The 19,841-nt window shown below is 34.8% G+C and overlaps 1 protein-coding gene across 1 annotated transcript; it reads right to left on the reverse strand.

The window, feature by feature from the left end:
* Positions 1-17,933: 17,933 nt before the first annotated feature.
* Positions 17,934-18,386, reverse strand: LOC145067470 (secreted RxLR effector protein 161-like). Its single transcript, XM_079014604.1, has one exon. The coding sequence runs from the start codon at positions 18,384-18,386 to the stop codon at positions 17,934-17,936; it is 453 nt and encodes a 150-aa protein (XP_078870730.1).
* Positions 18,387-19,841: the final 1,455 nt, after the last annotated feature.

Genomic DNA, 19,841 nt, shown 5'->3' on the forward strand with positions numbered 1-19,841 from the left:
TTTGGAAAGTCGTGGGATACCCACTTTCCCTTAATCGAATTCTCATACAACAACAATTATCACTCGAGCATCAAAGTTGCTCCCTTCGAGGCGTTGTATATACGTAAATATAGATCGCCGTTATGCTGGGCTGAAGTAGGTGACACCCAGCTAGCAAGAGGACAGACACCAGGCAATGCGTTAATGGGACTGGAGATCATACGCGAAACAACAGAGAAAATAGTTCAAATCAAAGCTCGACTACAAGCATCACGAGACCGAAAGAAGAGCTACGCGGATAAACAGCGAAAGCCCTTGGAGTTTCGAGTCGGGGATCAGGTGTTGTTAAAGGTCTCTCCATGGAAAGGGGTTATTCGTTTTGGAAAACAGGGAAAGTTGAACCCATGATATATTGGACCCTTCGAGATTCTTGCTCGAATCGGTCCAGTGGCTTATAGACTACAGCTACCCGCTGAGCTCAGCAGTGTACACCCCGTGTTCTATGTTTCCAATTTGAAAAAGTGTTTATCCGACGAAACCCTCGTCATTCCACTTGAAAAAAATAGAAATCAATGAGAATCTCCTATACATCGAAGAACCAGTCGAAATCATGGACAGGGAGGTGAAGCGTACTAAGCAAAGTCGTATTCCAATTGTGAAGGTATGGTGGAATGCGAAGCGTGGGCCAGAATTCACATGGGAACGCGAAGACCAGATGAAGCAGAAGTACTTTCACCTATTCTCGCATTCTTGAATCTAGCTTTAAAGAGAATTTTGGGACGAAATTCCCTCTAACGGGGGAATGATGTCACAACTAGGAATTCTATACCATGTAACAACAACAATGATAACATTTGTGAACCAAAAATGTGAAAGCATGTATGATGCTTATTCACTAACAACAAATTTTTCATCAAACACTCTATACAAGCATTGCAAATAGTCAGGAAAGAATTGGAAACCCTAGAAATCCCGATTTAATTCCATTTTGGACTAGGATTTCCTTATTGGGCCTAATGGGCCAATAAGCTCCCAATTTGACTATTTTGAGCTTAGGACTCTTAAATGGGCCCTAATTGGACCCAATTTCATTTATTTTAACATTTTGGGCCATAATGGGCCTAGAATGAAATAAAATACCCTAATGGATCTTATTGGGCCATAACTAACCTAATTAGCTTTAATGGGCTATGAAACCCGTTATTTTTGACAAATTGGGCCGCAATCCATCATAGGAGCCCAATGGGCCAAAAATCAACAAAAATGGGCCCATAAGATGGAATTAAGAACCAAAGGCCCAAAATTCTTTTTCTTTCTTCCCTTTTCTCGGCCTAAGAAGAAAACAAAAAAAAGAGAAAATAAGTGAAATAAGGAGAAGAGTTGACTTTGGAGTGCCACCTCCATAAGATCTAACATGCATCAAGGCTTTAAACCACCATGCAACCAAGAAAGTCACCTCACCTCTCTCTTTCCCTCTCTCTTTTCTTCCTCGCGTCCGAGAACTCACAAACACACACACACTCTTCCAAATTCTCTCAAACACTCACAAGAACACTCTACATTTCCTCTCTAATTTTCGAGAATTTGCACATCTTCAAGAAGAGTTTCATCATCAAAAATCATCAATTCTTGGTAATTCTTACCACACTTAAGTTGTATAACTTTATTTTCATGATAGATCACTCATTCTAAGTAAGTTTTTCATGATCTACTCCTAGAATCTTCTTAAATTCGAGATCTACTCAAGGGAGTTGCTAGGACCAAAATCTTCTTTCATTTCTTCTTCAAAATCGAACCTACAAACTCAAGGTGAGTTCATACCCCTCTATTGTTGGTTTTCATATGTTTTATGGGGGAGAATAAAAGTAAAATGTGTAGATCTATGTGTATGTGTATGTTATGTGTGATTTCATGTGTTTATCTGATAAATATGTAACAAAAAGAATGGAAATCTCGAGATCTATGGATCTAAGAGGATGATAAACATGATCTAAGACATATTACACTAAACAAGTTAAGAAAAATTACCCTCTAAGATTAAAACAAACATATGGAAACATAAAACTCATTTTTGGGCTATAATTGCCAAACAAACCAAAGTTGAGTGGGAAAAATTGTTAGTTATGGTTTCTTAAGGACTAAAAGGGTCAAAACAGTAAAAATAAGTGTTTTTATGAATATCATACTCTATCGAAGGTTAGAAATAAAACTTAAGGCTTATTGGGCTAAATCTTTGGCTTTTCGGCCCATTAAGCCAAAACTTGCGAAAATTTCATAAAAACAAATAGACCATGCTATTCTCGGGTCGAATACATACCAATAATAGTTATGGGCTTAGACACCTAATCCAACACCAAGTATGTTAGGGTTGTGCTTTTGAAAACTATCAAACACTTTGTGTTATGGATTTGTAATGTTAAAACAATGTACTTGATGTGAACAATGTCAGTTGTAATATATTGATACATGGTGATGTTTATATTATGATTCATGTATACTCATTGTGATGATATTCAATTTAAGTCAAGCAAGCCCTCAGACGTTTCCGTCGTTTGGTTCGGGGGTGTGACAGTGTTGATCTGCGAGATCGACCCAACACGGCGTGTTGACCTGCGAGATCGACCCAACACGGCGTGATGATTGCTCACCACAGCATGTTGTGTGTCAGATCCTAAAAATACGGGTTTATTAATTATCTCATGGATTGATTAGGATAATTACCTTAATATTGTTTTAATTGGATAAAACTGAATATTTTAAAATGTAATTTGATATCATTATCTTGAATTCATGATTGGTTTTATTTTAATTTAATTAATTGAATATTAATTTTGAAATTTTCAAATATAACCTAGTATTTTTGAAAAGTTTTAAAAAATACACCAGTATATAATATGTAACATTAAAGGTCTAATATTACTATATATAAAGAAATTGCCTGTAAAATGGTGGTTGAATGAGTGTCCACTCTCACCCACTGCTTCCTTAATTGGTGAAGGGTCATTAGTCGAATGAGTTTGATAGGACACTTAATCCTCATTAATAACTATAGTGATCTATAAAGTAACTAAATATATATTTTTAAAATTCCCAATTTTAGTTACTTTAGGAAAAAAATGTGAAATTGTATGGTAATACATGAAATTGCACATTGCACTTTATTGGTTGTTACTGGAGCGTGTGTGGTTAACCGGCACACTAAAGGGACTAATAAAGAGTGGAAATGGGTGTCTCGTAAATTATCATTGATTAATGGAGCGTGTGTGTCTAACCGACACATTAAAATGAGACGATAAATGACATCGAGAGTTCCAAACTAATTTGCATGCTTATTCACATCTTGTTTGTGATCCTTGGTATCCCAGTCACAGATGGAAGAGCATAATCTAGATTAAACATGCCATTGAAAAGTTTAATGATTCTCAAAAGATCTAGGAATTTCATTCAAAACCTAATTCATTCAAATTTTGTTTTTGATGGTGAAATTGGTAAATCGTCATTTACCTACCTTTATATAATTTTCAATTATATTACGACATCCCTTTTCTAAATTGTAAATTATTTAGTTGGATCCTAACCTTGATATTTCATTTGGGTGTTATATTAAGGATTAATCTTTTCTAAATAAAATTTTACTTTCTAATAAAAGATGTCTACTCCTTCTGATGCTTCTGGTTCCTCCTCCTCCTCCAAAGAAAAAAACAACTTCTCTCTATTGAACATCTGCGCAAAGGTGCAATTGGATGGCACCAACTACAACGACTGGATACACAACATCAAAATGACACTTCATTTTGAGGATATAGAGTATGTCCTCTAGAAACCACTCAATAAGATCGATGAAACGAAGGCCACTCCTGAAGAAGTAGCTGCCTACGAGAAACACTATAAGGATGCAACAAAATTTGATTACATCATGGTGGCTACAATGACTCCAGATTTGCAGAGACACTTTGAGGATTACTGGTTGTACGAGATAAACAAGGACCTTATGGAAAAGTACCATAAGCGAGCTTATCAAGAAAAGTACGAGGTGGTAAAGTTCATCATGGAGTGCAAGAAGAAGGTGTTGGATTAGGTGTCTAAGCCCATAAATATGATTGGTATATACTTGAATTAATAGTAGCATAGTCCTTTTGGGTTTCTTTCAAACATGACAATTGAATAGGATGACTGTTAGAGAGAGAAGAGTGATTTATTAATTATTACTTGGCTAATAAATTAATTAGAAATCAAAATAAATGATTTATTAATGTATTATTGAAATAATATATTAATTAGAAATCATATTGTTTAATTAATATTTAATCAGAATATAATTCGATATTAATTTTGAGATTAAAGGTGACAATGTTCAATATTTAAGCATTGGGCAATTCTAGAACCTCGTTAAAGAGGGGGAACGAATTCTAGAGCATCTATAGGGTTTCCTTGGGCTCTAAGGGTGCCTTGGATGCCTTAGGGAGGAATTTAAGGGATTAGGGTTATCTTGGATACACCTATCTTATCCAATACTTTCCTAACACCTATATAAACCTTCCTTAGGGTTAAAATTTAGTAATGACTCTTCTAAGAGCTTAAGGGCCAAAATTTCTCTTCTATTAATCTCTCTCTCTCTCTCTCTCTATAGTTTTCCTTGGTTGCTTGAGAGCTGTTTGTGAACCATTAGAGGCGCGACATTTGTGGTGCTTGCTACAAAAGGTCTTTTAAGCAAGGATTTATGATTGTTTACAATAACAATCTAAAAGTATGTATCATAGCCCTTCTTATGTGATTTACGATTATTATCCATAGATCTAGGGTTTATACTTTGTTGTTTATTGTTGTATGTTCAATTAGAGAAAACGTAGATCTTCAATTAGGGTTGCATGCACACATAAGATTGTATGTTTTGCTAAAACCCATTAGTTGTATCAGAGACTAGGCTTAGTTTTCTATTGAATTGCTACTAATATGAACTTAAATAAGGAGGAGAAGACATAATCGTAATTATGTTCTTCGAATTTGTCGTGTTGTTCTTCGTACTCTATGTGATGAACTGCAACACGGTGTATTGGTCCTCTAACTCGGTGTGTTTGCATGTCAGATCCTGATTTCAGATTTTCTTGCCTAACTTGATTTATTTGGTTAATATTTTGTAATTATCTTTTATTAAAGCCGCCTTAATCCGATTTTTGATAATATTAGATAATTAAATAAGACCTAAATGTTAGGAGATAATTATGAATTGACTAATGTTGATTTTATTTGATTATAATTATCCTTATGGATATGATTAATAATTTAATTAATTGTTTAATTAAAAGATAATTAATATATCCATAATTGCTTACTAAATAATTAATTCGATTATTAATTGGACTGAATAATTAATGTTAATTTTATGGTTGCTTTGAGATTTAAATTAAAATTTTAATTTTTGAAATTTAAAATGTAAACCCTAAATTACATCTTTATGGATCTTATTATTAATTTAATTAATTGATTAAGTAAAGGATAGTTAATAAATCCATACTTGGTTTAAAATTAATTAAATTAACAGTTTAATTTATTAAAGGATTAAACCCTTGCTATTTTAAAATGTTTTAAAATGCACCTTATATATATATATATATATATATATATATATATATATATATATATATATATATATATATATATATCTTATAAAATTAAATGTTTAATTTTTTATATGTATAAGAAAAGTTAGTCTTACCGTTAGTAGGCATCATTCACGAAGCTAGTCTATAAGGGGAGCATAAAGAAATTGCTTATAAAATGGCGATTGAATAGGTGTCCGCTCTCACCCACCACTTCCTTGACTAGTAGAGGGTCGTTAGCCGAACGGGTTTGATAGGACAAAATAAGTCTCATTAATTAGTATAATGAATTTTAAAGTAACTAACTCATTTTTTCTAAAAATCCCACTATTAGTTACTTTAGGAAAAATGTGAATTTGATGCTAACCCATGAAATTTCACATTGCACCTTATTGGTCATTAGTGGAGCGTGTGGTTAACCGAAACACTAATATGAGACTAATAATGTTGGCAATGGGTGTCTCATAAATTATTATTGACTTAATAGAGTGCGTGTAGTTAACCGGATCGTTAATTTCAGATGATAAATGACATCAAGAGTACCAAACTAATTTGCATGGTTATTCACATCTCGTTTGTGATCCTCGGCATCCCAATCACAAAGTGAGAGCATAATTGAGATTTAAGATGCCATTGAATAGTTCAATGAATATCAAAAGATCTAGGTGTTGGGTTTTGAGCAATCTAACACTTCCTAAGTGTGCATGCAACCCTAATAAACCTTGGATCTATGTTTTCTTCTAAAATACATGCAAATAATAACTTCCAAGGTTTCTTCCTAACTAGCATAGCATAATGATTATGAATCATAAAAGTACTAGTAGAAATACATACCTTTTGATGATGGTTGATTGTTTGGAGTTTGAGAGCCAAGCACCAATAGTGTGAATGCCTCAAATGGAATCACAAATCACCACAAACACTTGGAAAACTTTGAGAGAGTAGTATACTTTCTTGTGGAATCGGCCACCACTAAGTCTCACACTACTACTGTCTCATTTCTTGCATCATATGCTTCTTTATATAGTGTGCATGGTTAGGGTGAAACCCTAATAACCCATGTCTTTTCCTTTCCAAGGATCCATGGGTTAAAAGATCCATGGATCATCCATGGACTTTCATATTAGCTTAGCCCATTAACAAATGAGTATTAGCCCACACTATATAAAATATAATAGCCCATAATTTAATCAGTCTTCTTTTTAATCTCTAAATTAATTCATAATTAATTTAAGACTAAAACTAATTAACTAACATGACTTCATATTAATATATTATAACTTATAATATATTAATAAATCGTAAGTATACAATTCTCATAAAATTATCCATAAATCGTTTGGGTGAAGTGCAACCCAAATAGACCATGCTGGGCCGGGTCAAGTATGTACCAAATAAGTTATGGAGTTAGACACCTTATCCAACACTAGGAGTTTCATAAGATTGAAATTGGTAAATGCTTTACCTACCTAAAATAGATTCGAATTTGATTACGGCATCCCAGAATACCTGAAAGATCTCAGAGATGGTAAATTCAAGTCGTATGACTCTACTTTAGGTACATCCACTATCTAACTCTCATTTATAAAGTTCCTATTCATAGATACGTGATGTGATAGTCACATTTTGATGTTTTTGCAGGATCTAAGAGAAAGAGGGAAGCTTGAGAAGAGTAAGTTGAATCTGATCGTGAGAGATGGATTTCGGTCACATGGTTCGATGATTTGATTTTTGATGTTGCTACATAGGAGTTATGATATATTAATCGATTGCTTAGGAAATATCTAGACACATAGTTTTCATATTTTTGCATTTTAAGGACAAATTTTTCCACCTAGTATCAGTAAAGTGAAATTTTGATTTATTTACTTTACTTGCAATGGCATTTATGAGAATTGGTGGTTATATTTCTATTATTAGAAATGTTAAATATGGATTTGATTCTTAATTATGTCATTTGTGGAAATTTCATAGTTAACCAAGTGAAAAAGAATTCTCATCACCCAAGTTTCAATTGGATAGAAACTTGGAGTCATAAAATTCGTATTGTTTAATGTATGAGAATGTTGATCATTGGAAGATCATGACTAATTCGTTGATCACATGTTTATGTAAGTCAAGTGAACGACTAAAGGATCTAGTACACATTGATGTGGACTGTTTAGATCCACCACAAAGAACAATAACTCTATTCGTCATGGTTTACTGATGTTTCAATGAACATGGTTGTGTTTATAAGATTAAGCAAAATTCTAACACTTGACCTTGATTTTCGTCATTCTAGACTTTATTTACAACTAATAAAATACCTCAATTGTAAACTTTTGCCTACTAAAAAACTTGAGTCTTTTTTTAGTCAAACTCAAGAAAAGAATACACCTAAATTCAATTTTGAAATTCAAATCAGATTACTAATATATCTATTAAAGGATACGTGGTTTGATAAAAAAATATCTCAAGCGTTTTTACCCTTTCTCGATAAAAAAAGTTCATGAAAGTTTTCAAAGTGTATTAGAACGAATAAGAAGAATCTATTAGGTAGAGAGATAAAGGTTTCTCCAATATGAAAGAAAGGAGAGTACTTTAGTATCATGTTTTATGATAATCTTAATGATTATGGAACCATGTCACAAACTGATCCTCGAGGAACATCTTAGTACAATTGTTTTATAATAATGTTTTCTTACTCTGACACATTTGGAATTGGTAGTTGTGATTTTTTGGATTTAAAAACAGAGGATGAACTAAGACCAGTTCAATGAACTGTTTTCTTGACAAGAATCCACACTAAATTTTAATCTTTGTTTTGGTTGTCAAATAATGTTCGTTGAAGAAATAAAACTTGTATGTAAAGAAGTCAGTGGGAGCCTTATTGATCTTGAAAAGTTTCAGGAATCAATCAAGAATAAACCTTTAACTAATCACTAGCACATAACCTAAGGTTGATAACCTATTGTGTTGACACATTCTTGTTTCTGTGCACCTTTCAGTTGAGTTGGCAATGCTTATGAGTTCTATGGTTCTCATTTGAGTGCAAAAGGCAAAGCACGTTTGTCAGTGAAAGTATATTGATCAATATGAGTGAGTTGCTTAACAACATGGAAGTGTTGGTAGGCCCTTGTGCTACAAAAAGTCTAGAAATAAAGAATAAGCAAAGTTCAGTCCATGAAAGACAAACTAAATTTGAATTTTGTTTTGTCCTCAACCTTATCTTATGATTGTAGGTTGGAAATGACATATTCATATGGATGGGAACACATACCCCATAAAATCTAGGTGGAAAAAGGTTTTGCTCAAATTCATGAAAATGATTATGAGGAAGCACTTTTGCTAGTAGATTTTAAATCTGATTAATATCATTATGGTTAGCAGTTGGGATAATTGCATTCTCAAATTCGCATATGATTATGGCATCCCTTTTCATAGTTCAAATTGTGATAAATGGCAAGAAATAGTTTGAACGTTCAAGACTTATTGCTATAAGTTCTGAAATGGTTTAAACACACACATATGCTATCTAATGAAGGTGTATTTGCTTGAGAAGTCTAGTTGAAGACTTATCGAAGCATTACGTATTAGAGATCTGCACTTTAGTAAGAAAATAAAAAATTATTGATTTCTGGAAGTCCAATTGATTTCTGGGTACATGTCGAAGCTAGTGGGAGCATAATTGTTTAGGTACAAAAGGATTTAGGGGAGAGGACATTTATAATTCATTTCAAATCTAAAAGTTTAGATTGAAGGATTTAATAGACCTTGGTCATGGGCATATATAAGCATCATAGGAAATTGAATATATTTGGAAACTTTATAGCAAGAAACTGATCAAGTATCATGTCTATATGTGAGACATTATGAGTCGAATCCCATAAGTCTTGGATATTGGATGGATTACATATGCTATAATATTCACTTGTTCTGATTTTCCAAACGCCTAAGGCATTTAAAGGGAAAAAGGACTAGAAAAGGTTTGTTTGAAGTTGGTAAACAACTGTCAAGAACACTCTGAGGTTTACTGAAGATTGGTTGCTTATGGATAGTTGGAAGTATAGTATTAATTTGGATGGACCACATTGACATAATTCTGAATGGAGGCGAATCTTGTTCGGAATTGATGGTCTTATGTGAATATGGAAATATTTCCATAGTGGGAGTTGGTTATTGAAATCTACATGTGAGTTAGAAACCTTAACGCTAGGAAGGTGTTCAAGGAGTTACCTTGAATTTGATACTTCATTACCATGAAATTGTTTTAGTAACAAAGTTTCAATGGAGCATTTTGTGACATTGATGTGCACAAAAGTACCCACTAATTTTAATATTTATAACCTAACAAACTTAGATTATCTATGCACTTATAGGCAGTGTACCTAGTCAGATTACAGTATAGCTTAGGTAAGTCGGGTGTCGATCACAGGGAACGGTGTTCTAATTAATTTACTTACTATTAAATTAACCTAATTTATTAACAAATTTAATAAAGGGTTTTATCTGATTTTACAAGATCAGATGAACTTAAATCCAATTCAATAAGTAAAAACACACACTCTTGTTTAGATTGAATCCACTTTTCCCTTATGGCTAGCTAACAATTACGGATTACTAAGTTGGTTTTTAATTATATTAGTAATTTAGTTCTATCTTACCAATATTTAACTAATTCATGTCAAACCATGTATGTTCACACATAATTAAACACAGAACCAATTATAGTTGAAAATATGCTATATAAGATTTGTTGTGTAAACGCAATTATGATCACAATTCTCGTTCTCTAGCACAGCTAAACTTTATTTATTCTAATTATTAACTAAGATTGGTCAATCCTAGCTCTAACAATTCAATGTTCACTAAATTATTAGGTAAACAGGTTCATGCAGTTTAATGGTCACTAAGCTACACAGAACATGTAATTAAACAATTAGATAAACAAATATTAACATGCTAGGTCATACAAATCAAACACAAGCAAATTTTCACCAACTAAGCTTAATCCATAATCATATAACTATTCATAAGTTCAAAGCTTCATCTAGCTAAACAAGAGTAGCTAGATTCAGCTGCTCATTATAGTAATTAAACTAACACAGCTAAAACTAATGAAAGACATGTTCTAAAAATAAACCTTTACTTCTTTTGGTGTTGAAAACCCTCTTCCAGAGCCTTTCTTTCGTTCTTATTCGTCTTCTGGAACTCTTTCTCTTCTGCCAAAAGTCTCCCTTTTCGTAATAATCATCAGAACTTATATAATGCTTAAAAACTCGCGCCACGTCGTGGCCAGGTTGCGCCACGTCGTGGGCTTCAAGCAATCCGTATCCTTCAAGGAAATCCTCCGCGTCGCGATGCTTATCTTCTGAACACCCATGCCACGTCGTGGGCTTCATCGCCACGTCGTGAAATTAGCTCTTATCGTGAATTTATTATTTTCTTGTCTTCCAAGCCTCCCATGTTCCCCATTTTGTCACCTTTGGTCCCTTTCTTCGAAAATCCTTTGTATTGACTGAAAATAACAATTTAAACTCATAAGTATCTTTATTCTAAACATATTATCAATTTATTAATAAAAATGTACTTAAATACTGCCTAAAAATAAGTGTAAATATGGCAATATCAGACATCGTTGGCTAAGTGTCGGTGGCTTTGACGGCACATCATCACAAAAGGATATTGCATTCAAGGTTAGACTCTAACACATTTAGTGGTGACATGAATTTGGAATTCTTAGACTTGTAATAAGGATTTGGAATTGTGAAATAAGCATCGTTGGAATTATGTCCAATTGATCTGTTCACAAAGGAAGGACCATAAAGAGACATAGTATGCATGTTTATAACATGACATGAATGATGTTTAATTCAAGTGTTTAGTTGATTAATCGAAACACGATACAATTAAAAAAGTCCAATTAATATGGTGATTAAATAATAAGTATTTTATTTATATTCAATAGTTTTGAATCTAATTTACGAATTGGCGGTAATCTTGGTAAATTTCGGAAATACATTGTGCAAATCACATACCTGGGGTATATCTTTGATTTCTTTACTATCGTTCCTTTTATCTATCATGTGATCTTGGAAAGCATAGTACATATTTTGAAGGCGCTTTCTCGCTTTTATGCAGGAAATGATCTGAAGGCTTCTGTTGGGGTTATTTCTATAGATAATCAATATTTCTCTTTTAGGTAGGGATAGTCGTACTGCTTTCTCATAGCATAGAATTTTGGCTTGGTGTGGGGTTAACCAATATATGCCAATGTTGAAATCGAAACTTCTAATGGTTATAGGTATGTGATTGACATGAAATGTGTGGTCATTTAGAGTTAGAAGGCAGTTTTTTTAAATTTCTTATGTACTGTCAGATTCTACGTTAGCCATTACTACTATGTAAGGTTCATCTAATTTTCTAGACTTATGGATTAATAGGTTTCTAAAAAAAAGTGTGATAAAGCTTTTCTCAACGCCTGAATCGAAAAGTATAGTTGTGTATAAATCGTAGTAGGAAACATACCCATCACGATGGTTGGGCATTGAATGGCGTCCCTGACACCGATCACAAATGCCTTACCTCTGGAATGTCTGCCATAATTTCGCAACCTTTGCCAATCTCTCTTAAAGTGCCAGATTATCCCACATTCATACCAAGCTCGATTCTCAGTCATGGCAAGAATCCCTAGGTTTGTCGCTGCTACAGGCACCGCTGTTGGCTGTCTGCAAAAATTAATGGTTTGTCCCATCCTATTGAACCTATGGGAAATCAAGTAGCTGTCATAGTGATGGAAATGGCATAAGTTTCATTTCAGATGTTTACCCACATACTATCCTTGAGGTGTGGGGGATGCTACCGGGGCTGGAGTTGGAGTGGCAACATAGACTTTGACATTCTCATGCCTCTTGCTTGGGGTTTGCGTGGAGTTTCCCATGAATCTGTTTGTAGACTTTCACTTATTTTCTCTGGATTTTGGGATGTCCTCTCTCTCAGCCAAAGTGTCCCACGTGATCTCCTGATTGGGTAGGCTGAAAGCTAACCTCTTGGAATTGTCATATGTTGTTGGTCGAGAAGTTGCGACCAATCCTTGGATGGGTTAAACTAATCCAAAAATATATCGCTCTACTTTTTTGTACTCTGAGGTCACAAACCTGGGATAGAGGGGTGCTAAATCATTAAATAAGTTGGTGTAGGATATGATATCGACGTTGGTCATGGTGACTTTCCATAATTCCTGCTCTAATTTCTGCATTTCTTCTTGAGGGTAATACCTCTCGATCAGAAATTTCATAACCTCTATACATGACAGGTAGTTTGCATTGGCTATTCCCAAAGTCTTGGTGTAGCCATTCCACCAAGACAAATGCCACATTCGTAAAGGTACAAGCAGTGGATTACACTTTGTTTTCCTCAGCGCACAAACTAATCTGAAAAATAGATTCAATTTTCTCAATCCACCTGGTGAGTCGTACAACTCTTTCATTTCCATAAAACATCTTAGGGTTGTAGTTCATAAAGTCCTTATACATACAACCTTGAAAGACCATGGTTTTCTCCATGTAAGCTTTCACCTCAGACTCCTAGTCCAGATCTTGTGTTCTAATTGGCTTCAAAAGCTACCATAACATCATCGACTCATTGTGCTACCATAGCCTCTATGGCTGCTGAGTCCATATAGGGTTTCTTTGAGTAGAATGGGCATCTTGGTCTAGGATGGGTCTGGGATTATACCTAGTGATTCTTGATGGTGACATTTCTTACTCCTAAAGTTAGTATCAGGATGTGAAATAGTTATTTGCATTCGTATACGTGTTGTCTTCGGGGGGGGGGGGGTGGTTATGACATAGAGAGTTATTGTTAGTGGTAGTCAAGAAATAGAGTAATAACACATAAATACAAATTTGATATAACCTTAGTATTTTACATGCATCATATTTTGTTTATAATGAAGCACAAAAAGATGTGGTTAGTGTAGGAAAAGCTTGATAGTTTACAAAAGAGCAAGTCTAATTTATCTTGCTTCCAAGTACACTAACCCAAAAAAATATGTGTCCAGCCTAGCCCATTATGCTATGGAAAACTGCAACCCACTATATAGAATAAAGAATACAATAAGTTGCACTAACTGTCTATACACAAAATACACCAAAGTGTCTGAAAAAGAGATCATCACCTCAACCTTATTAACCTATTGCTCCAACATATTAGTGTGATTCATAAGCTCCTCTATCACCTACAAATAAAGTTGCAGCTCATCACGAGCCTCCTGTAGCTGACCCTGTACCAGTATAATCCGTATCTTAGCTATGTCTAGATTCTCTTCCAGGTATTCCACCCATTCAGCTAACTGGCTCAATACCATCCGTAACATAAAGAGCTTAGAGTCTAGGGCTCCTATGCGGTCAGAGTGTTGAGGAGTATGAGGTATAAAGAATGATACAAACTGATCAACTGGGGTCTCCATGATAGGGGTTGGGGCTATAGAGGACTCTCCCACCTAAAAGAAAATACCAATGACATGCTCTTGTTTGAACTCTTGAACCTGGGACATCCACGAATAGTATCTACAGGGCTCCTTTGTTGGTGGTAGGGATGTTGGTGGGGATGCAAGCCTCTTTCTAGAGGGGATCGTTGTAATCCTCCTCCGGGTTTTCTTGACCTAAGTGACAGAAGTGTGTGATCGATAGGATCTATAGAAATTTAATAGTGGTGGTGAAATCTCCACAGATGTAGTGGTATCCTCCTCCTCCTCCTAAGGCTCGTAGTCAAAGTTTGCATGCTCTGGAATTGATGGGGTGTAGTCCTCCTCATCATCCCCATGGGCTCCTCCTTGGAAACCATAAGTATGAGCATCACTGGGACAACTGGAGACGGAGTGTCCTTAGGGTCAGTAGAGTCAGGTACTAGCTGCTCCTCGGGTGAGGAAGTTGTCATCCATAATCCCGTGTTCGCCGTCGCTCTCCAGCAAACCTACATATGACATTAAATAAGGAAGATGTTTTTTTAGAGATGTGAAGATTAATTAAATACAAATAATATCCAATCATAAGTATGTAACAGATAGTACACAAAAACTCCTGAGCCTTCCTACTAGGTCGTAAATCCTGAATAACAGTCTCTAATCCAGGAATCCCCAAGTGTAGATGTTTTTAAGTCGGAAAAAATCCTCACGTGTAGATGTCTCTAAGTTGAAAAGAATCTCTAAGCATAGTATCCGATCCAGAAGTCCTCATGTGTTTAGATTGCCAAGTACTATACCTGAGTTGAGTTGTGCGTCGGTCAGACCATAATAAAACTTAGTTGCACATTCTAGGTCTAGTTGTGGCACGACCACTGTACAATACTAACTCTAGATATTGTTTTTGACCAAAAATCTTGAGTTCATGATTTCGTGGATTTGTTTTGTGGGGATTAGACATGATTATATGAGCATATTTATATAGCTCTCTCTCTATATATATAATTTTTTTTGTTGAGTGTGTTTTTATTAATTTTTGGTTTTGTACTTCAAGACCATCAAGTAAGGATCCACCTGGTCAGAAGTACCGGAGGTCAAGACCATTTTAGCATATAGTTGTTATGAATCCAACAACTTAAGTGATAGTTCAAACTAGACACCTATCCTGTAAGTAGTCTATCAATACAGTAATTAATAATAAAACTTTTAATTTTTTAGGCTTAAGGGTTAAACCTAATTTAGAGTGTATGCCCATAGGTATAGTCGTAGTTCCTTTGGAATTACTAGTTCTCTATAACCTGTAGGTCTGATACCAATCTATCACACCCCTGACTATCGGCGTAAACGTTAGGCTGTGCGACATTAGGATGTTGGATCATAAATACAAAATACATTGAACAATACAAATATTATGAAAATGTTACTTTTTATTCATTATGTAATATAGGTTACATAGGTGTACAAGGTACAAGTATGTTACGAAAACATAGTGCAATAACAAAACACATAAGCTTATAGTTCCATCAATGGGATCTCGCTTATCCCCTTCCGAACTCATTCTCCTGAGAATACATGTGGTTTGAATGGTCAACATACTGTTGGTGAGATCACATGTTTTATATACTTTAAAATGTTTCATAGGGTTTGTTATTTTAGTGCTGTTGTTATCTAAGCTCGCATACATGAGTTTATGTTCTATCTCTATTTTCTTAGGTTTGTTTCCTACTTGTAGTTTTCGATAGATTAACTTAACAATGTTACGATGAGTTCCTATAATCGAGCTCCGACTGTGTAGAATAATTCCCTAAAACCACAATGCTTCATTGGACGTCAAAAATAGTTTAGAAAGTCATGCCTATTTCGACTTGTCGTCAGGTTGTAGCTAGCAACCACGGGTATAAGTGTCAACCCCGTATAGATCTTTAAATACCTTTCACACTCACTTATGATTTATCAATTATATGTCGAGGCTAGCTAAAGGTTATTTAACTAGGAGATAAATTGTGTCTCATCTAACAGTTGTTTGTGGGAGCCTCCTATGGTCGATTACAGTGTTGTTCTTTGTTTTCTTTATACGAGATACTCATTATAACAGAAATTAGGTAAAACAAATAAACTTAAAACCCTTAAGTTCACATGCAACCTAAAGGATCTATGTTTTCACTATTGAACCTATAACTAAGAACATCAAATAAGAAACCCTAAGCATATTTTTAAAATCATAAAAGGGTTTAGGTTTACATAACTTGTTGTTATTATAGTAAATAACAATAATTCATTCCTTGTAGATCTCTTGGAAGCAAGAACCACAATTGTTGTGCCTCTAATGGTTCACACCCAAGCTATCAAGAAGGAGGCTTAAAATAGAGGAAAGGGGAAGGTAGGATTTTCGGCTATCTCTCAAGAAGAATAAGTGGCAAAAATATAAGGCCTAAGGGTCTTTATATAGTGGTAGAAGGAAACCATAGATAACCCTGATTTGAATATTAAATTAATATTTCAAATCTTGTATTTACCTAATCCCTTATTTATCCACATGGAATATTCTAGAAACCCTAAAATATCCTCATTGAAACCGTCCACCCCTAGGGTTGGAAGGTTCTAAGCCTTTTGTTCAATTATTGAATAATTGCACTTTAGACACTGCACTTTTAATTAATTCCATTAATCCTAAACTAATTCTAATTAATTAATGATCAATTATTAATTAAATAATAACTTTTCTAATTATTATATTATTTTCATAATATATTAATAAACTATTTATTTCAATTTATTAATCACATAATAAATTAATTTCTCTCTCTCTCTCTCTAAAAGTCATCCTATCCAATTGCTAGGTTGAGAGCAACCTAAAAAGATTGTGCTACTGTTAATTCAAGTTTATACTAATTATAGTTATAGGCTTAGACACCTAATCCAAAAGTCACCCAATTGGATAAGTCTCTAACTATAACCGCCATTATAACTTCTCAATCGATCAACAGATTGTAGCTTCCAAAATTCGTTGCCGAAATATGGCCCAATCAGTTACACATCCTAAGATAAGTGATCATATAATCCTCCGTTCTGTAAGATATCATTCAAACATGACACATGTAATAGAATCAATCTCATTGTCCAAGACTTTGTTTCCTGATTTCTAATTTGTAATTATACATGATTTCTAATCAAACAAATCAATTTAGTCCTGGTTGGGCCCAACACTCTAAGTCAACACCAAATCATCGAGGGGCCCAAAGATATCACTATTTACGATAGGGAAAAAGAATGAATAAACTTTGATCCATATGCTTGCATCTTTTACTCATCAGATCATGCATGCCAATACATTTGTAACATCAACTTACTAATGCATCTACGCATTACCAATGTACAACCGACTTGTAAATTACAATTCATATATCTCCGTTTCAAGATCATAAGATATTATCATCTCAGAATTACTGATGATAGATTCCATGAAGTAGTTCTATGAGCGTGAGTTTATCCAATACTTAAATCTACATTTCTAAGTACTCATGAACATTGCAACAATACTATTTCTATGTCTAACTCCCTTAGATAATCTACAATCCTATTCATGATAGTCTTAATTCGCTACTTATCCCAAAAGTATGAACAACTATGGAATTTGAAAAATCATATTATCCAGGAAGTAAAACATGTAAAATGAAACTAAAATAATCATATTCTCCATTATTTAATCACCAGAAAACAATTACATTTATTTTGTTACAAGTTTCAAACTAAATTTCTAACTACTAAAACTAATATCATCTCTCAGACCAATGCTCCTAGCATGTTGACTGTGCTTGACCCTACTCAGAGCCTTCGTCAAAGGATCTAAAGGATTCTCTTCTGATGATACCCTCTTCCCGATAAGGTGACCTTCTTCTACTCTATGTCTATGTAATTCTATCGATCTGTCTAGAGTTTCCATGATCTCTTGGTTCCTCAGTCAAGGAAACCTCTCCTTCATTATCGCATAAATGTTCCATTGGTTCCCGAATGGTCGGGACAACTCCAAGATCTCCGATGAAGTTCTTCAACCAAGATGCTTCCTTTGATACTTCACTTGATGCTATGTAATCTGATTCACAAGTTGAGTAAGCCACTGTGTCCTGTTTGGAACTCTTCCAAGTTACTGCTCCACCATTTAGAATGAACACCCAGCCCGAGTAATAACGAAAGTTCTCTCTATCTGTCTGAAATTTGGCGTCACTGTACCCACTCACTCTCAACATATCACTACCACCAAGGACTAGAAGCATGTCTTTCATCCTCCGGAAATACTTGAGAATTTTCTTAACCACTGTCGAATGAGCCTTACCTGGATTTCCCTGATAGCAACTGGCCATGCTAAAGGTAAAAGACACATCAAGGCGAGTACAGGTCATAGCGTACAAGATTGAACCTACAAACAAAGTGTAAGGTAGGCGAATCATATCTACTATCTCTTCATTTGTACTAGGGCTTTGAGTCTTACTCAATTTGGTATTACTTTAGCTAGGTAGCTCTCATTTATTTGAATTTTCCATACTAAGCCTATTTAGTACTTTATCCAAGTATGTACTTTGACTAAGACCCATTTGTCTCTTCTTTCTATCTTTCAAGATTCTTATCTTGAGAATATAGGATGCTTCTCTAAGGTCTTTCATGACAAAACACTTTCCAAGCCAAGACTTAACTTCATGTAAAGTTGGAATATCGTTTCCCATGAGTAAGGTGTCATCGACGTACAACACTAGAACATTCACTATACTCCGACTAGCCTTGATGTACCCATAAGACTCAGCTTCACTCCTAGAGAAACCAAAATATTTGACTTTCTCATGGAAGCAGAGATTCCAACTGCGAGATGCTTGTTTCAATACATAGATGGATTTCACAAGCTTGCACACTCTATTTGGAAAGTTTGCATCTACAAAACCCTCTGGCTGACTCTTGTAAACATATTCATCCAACTTCCCGTTAAGGAAAGCGGTTTTGACATCCATCTTCCAAATTTTGTAGTCACGAAAAGTATCTATGGTGAGCATTATCCTAAGAGATTTTTTGTTGGCTACTGGTGAGAATGTCTCATCATAATAAACCCCCGTGGTTTGAGTAAAGCCTTTTGCAACCAGTCGAGCCCTAAAGGTGTGTACCTTTCTATCCATGCCAGTCTTCTTCTTGAAGATCCATTTGCACCCAACTGTCTTTCGACCTGGTACATTATCAACCAAATTCCTTACTTGGTTGTTATACATGGAGTGGGTCTCGCTGTCCATTGCCTTTTTCCATTTAGCATCCTAACGGCTTGCCATTTCTTCCTTGTAGCTAGCCGGCTAATCCAAATTTAGCAGTGTCCTATCATTGAAAAATGTGACACCATCTATAGTAATGACTTGTCAATCTGTAGAACTCAGGTGCCATGATAACTCTACTGGAACACATAAGAAGTAATGACTTGTCAATCAGTTCAAGAGGAACTTCTTCCTCTAGTTGAGTGCTAGTATCATCTAAGGTTCCTTCATTGGTTGACTATTGAATTTCTTCAAGGTCAAAGGTACTCCCACTGTCCTTTTTGAATATGAGCTCTCTCTCTCTCTCTCTTGAAAGACTCTTCTTCGTGTTATAGAGACCACGTTCTCACTAGGTTTGTATAAAAATACCTAAATGACTGCTTTGGGTAACCAATGGAAATACACTTCTCACTTCTAGCTGCTAGCTAGTCATGGGTCTGTTATCTCACGAAAGCTTCACAACCACAGAATTTGATATGTGCTAACGAGGAAACTTCCCCTTTCTGCATCTCGTGTAGTGTTTTGGAA

Source organism: Lactuca serriola, chromosome 8 (assembly GCF_051521515.1).
Source record: "Lactuca serriola cultivar US96UC23 chromosome 8, Lser_US96UC23_V15, whole genome shotgun sequence".
NCBI classification, from domain to species: Eukaryota; Viridiplantae; Streptophyta; class Magnoliopsida; order Asterales; family Asteraceae; genus Lactuca; species Lactuca serriola.